The sequence below is a fragment of the Dendrobates tinctorius genome, unplaced genomic scaffold, assembly GCF_039654945.1.
Source record: "Dendrobates tinctorius isolate UK_male_01 unplaced genomic scaffold, ASM3965494v1 ptg000030l, whole genome shotgun sequence".
NCBI lineage: Eukaryota > Metazoa > Chordata > Amphibia > Anura > Dendrobatidae > Dendrobates > Dendrobates tinctorius.
Window position 1 is genome coordinate 30,777,293 of NW_027361698.1, and position 11,713 is coordinate 30,789,005.

An 11,713-nucleotide genomic window follows, 5' to 3' on the forward strand; every position below is an offset into this window, starting at 1 on the left:
GGTTTTCAATCCCCAGAAAGAATTGACATGTCAATTCTTTCTGCGGATTCTCCTGCGGTTTGCCATCTCCTCTATTGAGGAGATGAAAAACCGCAGGACAAAACCGCAGAGCAATCTGCAGGTAAAACCGCAGCTCGTTTTTTGCTGGACAAGATGACGTTTTCAGCGGTACCATGGATATTTATATGCGTCTTTTTGATTGCGCGTTATTACACTTTTTGTTTGGTGGTATGATAATAAATCATTATTTTTTGCTTCGTTTTTTATTTTTATTTTTTAAGGGGTTCACTAAAAGGGTTAACTAATGGGACAGTTTTATAGGGCGGGTCATTACGGACGCGGCGATACCTAATATGTGTACTTTTATTGTTTTTTTTTTTTTATTTTCAAAAAATGAATTTATTGGGGAATATTTTTTTTTTTTTTTTACTAATTTATTTGGCGATTTTTTTTTATTTATTTTTACATTTTTTTTTTACTTTTTTTTTTACTTTATTACATAGTCCCAGGTGGGACATCACTGTCCTGTGACAGATCGCTGATCTGTCACATCACAGATCACTGTGACAGATCAGCAATCTGTCACAGGCATTGAAGCAGACTTCCTCTTGCCTGCGCTTTGCAGGCACTGAGGAAGCCATCTTCCTCAGGTCCCCGAAGGCCCCCGTCGCCATCTTGGATTCGGGGGCCTGGAGGATAGAAGCCCCCCGCAGCAGCGCTGCACATTGCGCTGCCGTGGGGGGCTCAGGGAAGCACGGAGGGAGCCCCCTCCCTGCCGATGCTTCCCTTTAACTCCCGGTACACCGCGATCGTGTTTGATCGCGGTGTGCAAGGGGTTAACGTGTCGGGGCGGTCCGTGACCGCCCCTGACACATAGTGCCGGGTGTCAGCTGTGATAATCAGCTGACACCCGGCCGCGATCAGCGGCGCTCACCACGTGGGCGCCGCTGATCGCGCCGACGTACTATCCCGTCCCCGGTCATACGGGCCCGGGTACCGTGGACGGGATAGTACGTCGGATGGCAGGAAGGGGTTAATGGTGCATACTCAGATTAGGCCAGGGTTACTAGTGGGGTACCACAGGGTTCTGTATTGGGCCCCCTACTATTTAATGTATTTATTAATGATCTAGTGGATGGCTTGCACAGTAAAATATCAGTATTTGCAGATGATACAAAACTATGTAAGGTAGTTAACACAAAGGAGGACAGTTTGCAACTACAGACAGATTTGAGTAAATTGGAGAATTGGTCTGAAAAGTGGCAAATGAGGTTTAACACAGATAAGTGTAAGGTTATGCACATGGGAAGGAGAAACAGATGCTACAATTACTTACTAAATGGGAAACTGCTGGGGAAATCAGACATGGAAAAAGACTTAGGTATCTTAGTCAATAAGAAGCTAAATTGGAGTGCCCAGTGTCAGGCAGCTGCCACCAAAGCAAATAGGGTCATGGGATGCATTAGAAGAGGTCTGGGGACACGAGATGAAAACATAATTCTCCCTCTGTACAAATCACTCGTCAGACCACACTTGGAGTATTGTGTGCAATTTTGGACGCCGGTGCTCAAGAAAGACATTACTGAACTTGAAATGGTTCAAAGGCGGGCTACTAAAATGATAAATGGAGTTGGTTCACTACAATACCCAGAAAGGTTATCAAAACTAGGTCTATTTACTCTAGAACAGAGAAGACTTAGGGGAGACCTAATATATATGTACAAGTATATCAGAGGGCAATACAGATATCTCTCCAATGAACTGTTTGTACCAAGGACTGTGACAAGAACAAGGGGACATTCTCTTCGTTTGGAGGAAAGACAATTTCTGCACCAGCATAGAAGAGGGTTCTTCACGGTAAGAGCAGTGAGGCTCTGGAATTCTCTTCCTGAGGAAGTGGTGAGGGCCAACTCACTGAATGAATTTAAGAAAGGAATGGAAGCTTTTCTTGTGAGTAACAGTATAGAAGGTTACGAATAACAAAATATTATAGGTAGATGGTTGACCCAGCTTAGGGGAAGGAATTTTTTCCCTATGGAGAAAATTGGCTTCAACTCTGTGGGTTTTTTGCCTTCCCCAGGATCAACAATGCAGAACAGCTGCAATAAAAATAGGCTGAACTAGATGGACATAAGGTCTTCCTTCAGCCTTCAAAACTATGTTACTATGATGTTGTAATGAGTGATTCCCTACTAAAATTTAAGAAGGGACTGGATGCCTTTCTTGAAAAGTATAATATTACAGGTTATAGATTCTAGATTCCTTGATAGGGCTTTGATCCAGAGAATTAGTCTGATTGCTGTATGTGGAGTTGGGAAGGAATTTTTTTCCCCAATGTGGAGTTTACTTTTTGCCACATGGTTTTTTTTTGCCTTCAACTGAATCAACATTTTAGGCTATGGTTAATAACACAAGAAAGCCCAATCCTTTGTACAGCATTAATGGCGGTAACCTATAGTCATAGCCCGCCATAGCAGTAAGTAGTTCCACTCCATAAGCATATATATATAAACAGAGAAACACAGAGTGATTGAATCCCGACCAAATTAGAAAAATATCAAACTTTATTATCACAGATAAGTACAATAAATAACCATAGCAAAATTGCACATAAATGGATGACACCGAACCCCAGGAGGGGAAGCAAAAGGGGGATAGCACATAACCTGCTGCACCAAAAAAGGAACTACCCCACGCTCTATGAAGAGTTCAGATGGTATGTATAAATAGCATCACTGCCTGTATTCATAAATAATCACCACCATAATAAGTCTGAAAAGGACAATAAGTCCGCAAGGCTCGCTATACATAATAAAGAGGAGTAGCGGTAAACAGTCCCATATACAACATTATCGCACCATAGTGGCAAACATTAGAACAAAGGGACAGCTTACCTAAAGGTGCACAGGTACCCCAGACAGTGGAGAGATCCCCGACGTGCGTTTCACGCTGCCAAAGAGCGTTTTCTCAAGGAGATAAAGCTTAGTCAGGCAAAGGACCTTTTGTATCCAAGGGAACAGTCACATGTCTCAGCACGTGATGTAGATAGACCAATCAGAGTGGCCTTAGCGGCGCATGCGCCGTGCCACCACAAGATCCTCCAACATGCCGACATGCGCCCGGCACTGGAGCGCACGTGCGGGGGCAATAAGCCACAGCACCTGCGCCACAGGCTCAATAGGGCGCCGACCCCATGGGGAGGATACATGGAGGGCACATACCGCATGCGCACAGCCACAATCTTAATGCACAGATACAAGCAAAAATCATGGTACATAAAAAGGTGCAAAATGCATATGTAAAGATATAAAACAGACAAACACAAATCAGGGACAATTACGGCCCTATTGTCCAGTACAAAGTAGCTGCAAAAGCAGTTAAATATTCATCTAACTCGTAAATACAGATCCCCCACTACATTTAGATTAATAATTACAAAACGTCCATCCAAGATAACCTCCTGTAAGTAGACAGAGAGAGGAAAGGGGAAGGGGAAGCAAAGGAATTATTTAGGATCACATAAAGGAGTCCGAGACCAGATGAAGTCTTCATGAAGGTCCAGTTCTACTGCAGCTACATGACCAGAACAGAAAAAGGGACAGTAACGGTTCCATTCGTCCAAGACAGCCGAGAATACAAAAACACTAAAAAATAGACAAAACATAAGTGATTAAAAACAAAGTAAAAGCCTCAATATCATGGGGAAATGTATGCAATGGTGGATATGGCAATAAAAAGTGACTACAAATAGGGGGCGAAGCTCAGAGACTCGTTAAGATCTTTTGGGGTAATTGTCTCTCAAGTGACAATCCACTTGGTTTCTCTTTGGGCCAATATTTTCTTATAATTACCGGCTCTGATCCCTAAATGGACACAATCTATCCCTCTCACCATGAATGTCTGTGGGTCAGAGTTATGCACCAGCTTAAAGTGGCAAGGGATCGTCTTCAGGGTAGAGAGATCGGCCACTGTCTTGGCCACCAGGATGTCACGGACATGCTCATGAACTCTCACACGCAGTTCTCTTGAGGTTAATCCAACGTATATCATGGGACATCCGCATACAGCGTAATAAACAACATTAGTATTACCACATGATATACGTTGGGTAATCCGAAATTCTCTTGATCTATCAGAGTTATGGAATGTAGAGCAACGTGAGACATTCCAGCAGCCATACACCTATAACAAAGGTGTATGGCTATGAGCATAAACTAAGGAATTGATCTGGTGTCCACTGGGAATCAATGTAAATGCCTGTGCGACATCTGCAGTTAATTAATAATGTGTAAGCCCAGGGTTTATAGTAAATTGTACGATAGTTAGAAGTGTCGGTTCTTATCAGTGGTGGTCAGTGGGTTTACGCCCGACTCCAGCAGGGTATCCGCCGTTTAGTTCGAGTGGTATTTGGTTGTAGTATGCCATATTTTGTAAGCAGAGGGTGGGACTTCCGTCCGCGCCGAATGGATAAGTGCGCGACCGGAACTGAGGTGGCATGCATTCCGGATACCGGAAGTATTTGCGCTCCACGTCCATAGTGACATGCGGACTTATATATCTGTACCGGATATGGGGTGCGTTCCACTGTGGCAGCTTGCGTGTCACTGCTAGTAGGACCAAATGTTATAGGGGATGATATATGTAGATATGGTTAGATAGTGGCAATCGAGTAGGGGATAAGGAGCAGGAAGGCCTGAGGGAGTAGGTCAGGAGGCGAGTTGCGTGACGTAGTCAATATATTCAGCTCTGTGAGAAGAAATACAATATATTAGTTTTGATGAAACAGTATTTATGTGCAATACAAGACAACAGGCATTGCTAACATTATATATATAAATAAACAAGTTATAGGACATAACAAAATGATGTCTATACCAAAGGGGCAGTATGGTTCTTATTACTCCAAATACAGTATATAATTTTCCAAATCTCTGATGTATTAAACCAATCATGAATGTCCAATCATTATTTGGTGATTAGGTAAAAGATAACAGATCATATTTTCTATTCCAACCTTTTGGAGAAAGAGTCTGCAGCTCATTTATCCAAAAGGCCTCTTTCTTTTTTAAAAAACGTACACGATCACCTCCACATCTGGGAGCAGGTACGTGCTCTATGACCTGAAATTTCAACTGAGATACATTATGTCCCATGGATACAAAATGTTGAGGTAATGGTAGAAGCAGGTTTCTGCATCGGATGGTGGACTTATGCTTAGAAATCCTGTCCTTTATTGGCTGTGTAGTCTCCCTGATATTTAGTAAGCCGCATGGACATTTTATCAGGTATACTACAAATGTGGTATCGCATGTAGCAAAGTCCCTAATGGTATACCTTTTTCCTGAGTTTGAATGGTGGATAATATTACCTTTCAGGACGTTGTTACACTGGTTGCACTGTAGGCATGGGAAAGTGCTGGTTTTGGGAGTATGTAAAAACCTCTGAGTGGTAACCCGGCTTGAGATGCCTATACCAGTCTTGACTAATGAATCCCTAATATTTAGTGCCCGTTTGTAACATGGAAGGAAGTGATTCAGAAATTCAGGAATTTTGGGATGTGCAGTTTGTAAGATCCCCCAATGTCTCCTGATGGCCTGATGTAAAATATATACATACGAGTGGTATGTATGGATAAATGGTATGTGTTTTGTCATTATGGGCCGTGTGACCTCTGTTGAATTCATAGCATCATCAAGTATTTTGGAAGGGTAACCTCACTTGCTAAATTTGGAGCGCATCTCTTCCACCCTAATCCTATGAACCCTTTTGAAGTGGGACTTGGGAATGGATTTTTTGATTGATGGAGGATGAAGACTGATAGTGTAACAGACTCTTTCTATCAATAGGTTTGACATAGAGATCAGTAAGTGTACCTTGTGCGTCCTTCAATACCAAGGTGTCCTGGAAGTTGACTTAACGTGTGTCACTGGTAATAGTAAATATAAGACCAGGTCATGCTGTATATAATCTCTGAGAAAAGATTTCCAAGGTTTCTGGCTCCCTGACTAGATACAAAAAATGGCATCAATATACCTCTTCCATATGACCTCATGGGATGGGAAAAGAGATTCGGGATAAATGATCTCATCCTCAAATAACGCCATATAGCTATTGGCATAGGGTGGGGCTACATTAAAGCCCATTGCAGTCCCTTTGATTCGGAGGTTAAAAGATTATTAAAAAAAAATAAAATTGTGAAGACCAAAGAGAGTAATTCAAGACAAAGTTCAATCTTGTCAAGGTTCATGTTTGAAGAAGTCAGTAACTGGCGGACAAATGCAATACCCTGGGTAGCCTGTCTGCAGTTTCTGTACAGGTTTGTGTATTGGAGATGCCACCTGCAGAGTGGAACAAAGACAAGCATGCTCCCACCAGATACAGGGAAAGGAATGCTAATGTAAGCCTGATTACAGTATGGTCCATGTGTAATGGCTGGTGGGTGACTCTCTGTTACAGACACCCCGGGCAGCAGCGGCGGAGAACACCCCAGGCAGCAGCGCCAGACACCCCAGCAGCACCGCCGGGGACACCCGTAGCACCGGACACCCGCAGCAGCGGACACCCACAGTGGCGCACTGCACATCCGACACTCCCTCATCCCAGCCTGTGGCCTGCAGCATCACCCCACTCCTACGTCCTCCAGCAGCAACCCTGGGACCTCACTTCACCGCAGCCACCACCCCCCGGTAAGCAATTAGGCACATGTATTATAAGAAGCACCTCCATTTTATTAAAAAAAAATTTTTTCCTATTTTTCTCCTCAAAATATGTTGCGCGTCTTATAATCCGGAGCGTCTTATAATCCAAAAAATATGGTATTTATTTGCCCTAGAAATGGCAACAGGTCAGTTGATGCCAATTATTTATTTCCCATGCTATTAGCAAAAACATATCAGTTCAGAAAAATGTATTTGGCCTAGAAATGACGTCAAGTTGGCCGATGCCATTTATTTAATTTCCCAGACTACTATAAAACACACAGCGGCTTAAAGGCAGAGTACTCCCACAAGTGGGGGTGGGGTCAGAGTATACACAGTGGCTTAAAGAAACAGTACTCCCACAGGCGGAGGTTGCAAAGGACACACAACGGCATACTCCCACATGTACTCCCACATATATGGATTGCAGAGTATACACAGCGACTTTTTGGCACAGTACTCCCACAGATATGGGTTGCAGATTGAACACAGCGGCTTTTTTGCAGAGTGCGCCAGAATCTGTCCCTCACTTTAGCTGCCTCCTATCCATTCACTAATAAGAGCATAATGGCGGCGACACTCGTTATTCGGCCTTTATACAGGCTGGGTCAGATGATGCACTGACCAAGTACAGACATGCTAATACTTGACATGGCTATGATGGCTGGAGAAGTGTCAAAAGTCTAAAAGCTTGTTGATTGGCTGTGCTGCAGCCTTTCAACAAGGCTTATTAGATTAGCGAACCCAAAGAGGAAACTGGACATACAGTAATATGTCTGTGGTCAGGGTTCATTACTGGACAATAGGGTTCGCTCTTCCCTATTAGCAAGCAGTAGTATTTTATAAGAAGAAAAGCTGAAGCATCAAGGTTCTATAGATTGTGATAGCTGCATATTTACCATAGGGAACATAAAATTGCCTACTGATGGTGGTCCAAGAATAAGATTAAAAATAAGAATAATTGAATAGCAAAGTGATGTGTGAAACATGTCACCAAAACCACTCAGTAAAGTAATTTCAATAATTTGTTTCCTTGAAATGTCTTTTTATGCATGATATGGAGCTTCCATTTATACATTTCTTTCCAGTAGTATAAAATCACACACTCTAGGTATTTACTTTGTACATACTCCACTTATAGATAATCATTTCAGTTATCAATGCTAAGAACATCTTGGATGACTGGCAAATAATAGGAAAATGTTCAAAACACACAGAACTGAAATTTAACCAGGAAAATATATGGGAATGGGTTTCTGTGTATTTCATTGACATATTGATTAGTTTTGAGAGTAGAATAAGGCATTAAAGCCTGAGACATTTGGTATAATGACCGTACAGTCAACAGAACTTTCCTAGTGACCCTTTCTATATCTATTCTGTTTGGCTGATTGGCAATACAATTTGTATGAATGGGAGAAGGAGATAAGCAACTCTAAGACACCTCTACAAACTTTTGCATCCTAGTTTTCCAGAAGTACCTTGGGCAATACCAGCAATATTACAAAAAAGTTAAAGGGGTGTCTCATTAAGACATAAGTTCATTTGAGGAGCCACATACCGCAGCAAACCCTACAGGTCGCAGCATAACCGCCAAGGAAAAGACTTCAGTTTTCCCAGTAAGTATAAAGGCCTGAAAGCTTATTTTATCCTTTGTATAGTAGCTTAACAAGTGTCTTTATATTTGCAGATCCAGCCAGGAAGGCCGCAGCAGCAGATCCAGCCAGAAGTACCACAGCCGATCCAGCCAGGAAGGCCGCAGACCCGCAAGACAGGCCGCAGGAATGTCTTCTTCTGACAGCTCCCCCTCACATCATCAGCGAACTGAGGTAAATAATGTTTTTTTTTTGTTTTTTTTAAATCTTAATTTTGGTTTAAGCGCATTTTTCCTTTTTTTTGCTTTTTTAACCCTATATGCATGTATTATGTTTTCTCAGGAAGCTGAGGAGCTGGCAGGAGGAGACATGCAGGGTGGAGAGACGCAAGGAGGCGGCGCGCAGAGTGTATGTTTAGCACATACAGACATACATACATAATGCTACACCCAACACAAACATTCATCACAGCGCACACACAATAACTACGCATCCATCCAAACCAAAATTTTTTTTTTTTACAGTCTTCACAATCTGGTGCCTGCACTAGAGCGACTCCCAGGACATCCCAGTGTCGTCGAGGTGATGCCTCTGGTGGTCGGCAAACGGTAAGTAACCCTATTTGGATAATTGAGTAATGAACATCATGTGTTAGAATAGAATGTAATTTTTTTTTTTTGTTATTTTTTTTCTTCACAGGTTTCACAGCGTACTCCCCGGAGACCAATCGAGGAGGGTCTCCAAATAGACACGGATGACCTCATCCATGAGGTTGAAACACAGGAGCCGCTGTGGAACATGAGAAACCGTTTGCATGCCGACCAACCGACCACCCAACGGCTCTGGGATGAGGTGTGTTCCGCGGTTGTAGAGAACTGGGAGGAGCTCAATGAGGGGGCTAGGGATTTAGTGCGTAAGTATTACAATTTCAGTAACTGATATTCCAGCATGTGAAGTGTTGAATACTAAACAATTTTTGTTTTTTTTCTTCACAGGTGACAGGTTTATCGCACGGTGGTGGTCGCTCAGGGATCGCCACCCAATAGTATCTCCACCCAACAGTATCAGCATTTGTAATGTTAATTTTGGTTTGTTAAAAAAAATAAAAAATTCTACCAAAATTTTTTTTAAAAAAATACCAAAAAAAGGTGTAAAATATATACCAAAAAACAAAAAAGTTTTAAAAAATTTAACCAAAAAAAAAAGTTACATATATACCAAAAAAAAGGTTTAAAATAAATAACTTTGAAAAATTCCACTAATAAACAATGTTTTTTTTTCAAAGAACTTTATTGTGTAGTTTCTTTTTTGTTCTTTATTTCTTGGTAAAGGTTCAAAGTACACCAGTGTTGTAAAAGGTAAACAAAACACAACACTTGGTAACACAACGCTTGGTAACATTTCACAGTGTAAAATTTAAAAAAAAACCAACACTTGGTAACATTTCACAGTGTAAAAGTTAAAAAAAAAACAACACTTGGTAACACAACACTTGGTAACACAACACTTGGTAACACAATGCTTGGTAACATTTCACAGTACACCGGTGGTATAAAAGGTAAAAAAAAAATAACACTTGGTAACACAACGCTTGCTAACCCAACACTTGGTAACATTTCACAGTGTAAAAGTTAAAAAAAAAACAACACTTGGTAAGGCCTGTTTCACACTTCCGTTTTTGACCATCAGTCAAAATCCGCCGTTTTTGCAAAAAAACGGATCCGCCATTTTTTTTGGCGGATCCGTTTTTTTCCCCACTGATTTGCATTACCGGCGGATCTTGACGGATGGCCATCCATTGGATCCGTTTTTTTGCGGATCCGTCAATTTTCTTGCGTCCGCCGAGATGCCTGGACGGACCATGCAACGTTTTTTGTGCTGAAGGATCCGCATTTTTATAGTTCGCATGCCCGTAGGAATGATGTCAGGTGGAAATTTAACCCTGAAATCATTTCTGGCCGCCAGAAAAAATTCTCTCTCTCTCTCTCCTTCCTGGGCAATGGTTCCATTAAAATTCTTCATTCAGCGGATCCGTCAAAAAAACGAATCCGGTGGCATCCGTTTACATCATTTAGTAACGGATCCACTTTCCGCCTTTTTGGCGGATTTTAACTGACACAAAAAACTGAAGTGTGAAACAGGCCTAACACAACGCTTGGTAACCCAAGACTTGTTAACATTTCACAGTACACCGGTGGTGTAAAAGGCAAAAAAAAAACCATCACTTGGTAACACATCACTTGGTAACACAACGCTTGGTAACCCAACACTTGGTAACATTTCACAGTACACCAGTGGTGTAAAAGGTAAAAAAAAACACAACACTTATTACCTACAATTGGTATATTAAAAAAAAAAATTACACCATGTCATCTTGCCAGTCAAGTTGTCCCTCTGGTGTCAGAAAATAATCTGCAAAGGTGTCCCTCATTCTTGCCACTGACCCAGTACTCCAAAAAGTTGGCTGCTGATAATTCCACAAGGTGGTTTCAGAAAGATTTTCTTCTATGGAAACAGGTTCCTTTGAAAGTACAAAGTTGTGCAGGATGACACATGCCTTCACCAACTCATCCACAGTCTCTGTTTTCATTTTTATGGCCATTAACAGGACTCTCCATTTGGCAGTTAAAATGCCAAAAGCGCACTCCACCACTCTTTGCGCTCTGGTCAATTGATAGTTATATATTTTTTTGCGGTGTGTCAATCCACGACCATCATATGGCTTGAATAGGTGTTTGGAAAGCTGAAAAGCGTCGTCACCAACGCACACAAATGGCATTGGTGGGCCTGTTGTTTCAGGGAGTGGTCTTGGAGGTGGGAAGTCAAAATTGTCTCCATACAAACAACGGCCCATTGCGGACATCTTGAAGACCTGAGAGTCATTTGAACGCCCATACACACCAATGTCCACGGCAATAAATTTGCAGTTGGCATCTGCAATGGCCATAACTACAACGTAGAAGAATTTCTTATAGTTGTAAAATTCAGATCCAGATCCGATGGGTTTCACAATCCTGATATGCTTCCCATCCACGGCACCAATGCAATTTGGAAACTGGCAGATTTGTTGAAACTTGTCGGCAATCTCCAGCCACCTCTCCTGTGTTGGCTGTGGGATGTACTCCTTATGTAGACAATCCCACAATGCCCAGCAGGTCTGTTGGATAATTCCAGAGATAGTTGAAATTGAAATCCGGAACTGGTAATGGAGGGAGGTGAAGGATTCTCTAGTTGCCAGGAATATGGTAAAAAAAAGGGAAAAAGTAAAATAAATACAAAATACAAGCCATAACATAACAATAAAAGCCTGCAGAATCTGAAACATTTTAAAAAGTAGATAACTTACTGAAGGGTCACCATCAAACGCTCCGCCGGTGATATAGAAAACCGCATGTAAGTGTCCCTTCTCCGGATTTGTGC

General features: G+C 41.9%; 1 protein-coding gene across 2 annotated transcripts in view; it reads left to right on the forward strand.

Annotated features, from left to right (window-relative positions):
* The window catches only part of LOC141086056 (uncharacterized), a 28,726-nt gene extending 19,181 nt beyond the window's left edge, over nt 1-9,545 (forward strand). Inside the window, exons 2-8 of one of the 2 annotated variants that reach the window (XM_073571770.1) lie at nt 6,457-6,686; nt 8,166-8,317; nt 8,389-8,527; nt 8,636-8,701; nt 8,818-8,901; nt 8,993-9,206; nt 9,289-9,545. In XM_073571770.1, the coding sequence (XP_073427871.1) occupies nt 8,483-8,527; nt 8,636-8,701; nt 8,818-8,901; nt 8,993-9,206; nt 9,289-9,527 (648 nt within the window). In that variant the 5' untranslated portion in view covers nt 6,457-6,686; nt 8,166-8,317; nt 8,389-8,482 and the 3' untranslated portion in view covers nt 9,528-9,545. The remainder of the gene's footprint in view (nt 1-6,456; nt 6,687-8,165; nt 8,318-8,388; nt 8,528-8,635; nt 8,702-8,817; nt 8,902-8,992; nt 9,207-9,288) is intronic. The other variant, XM_073571771.1, reaches the window with a different exon arrangement.
* Nucleotides 9,546-11,713: the final 2,168 nt, after the last annotated feature.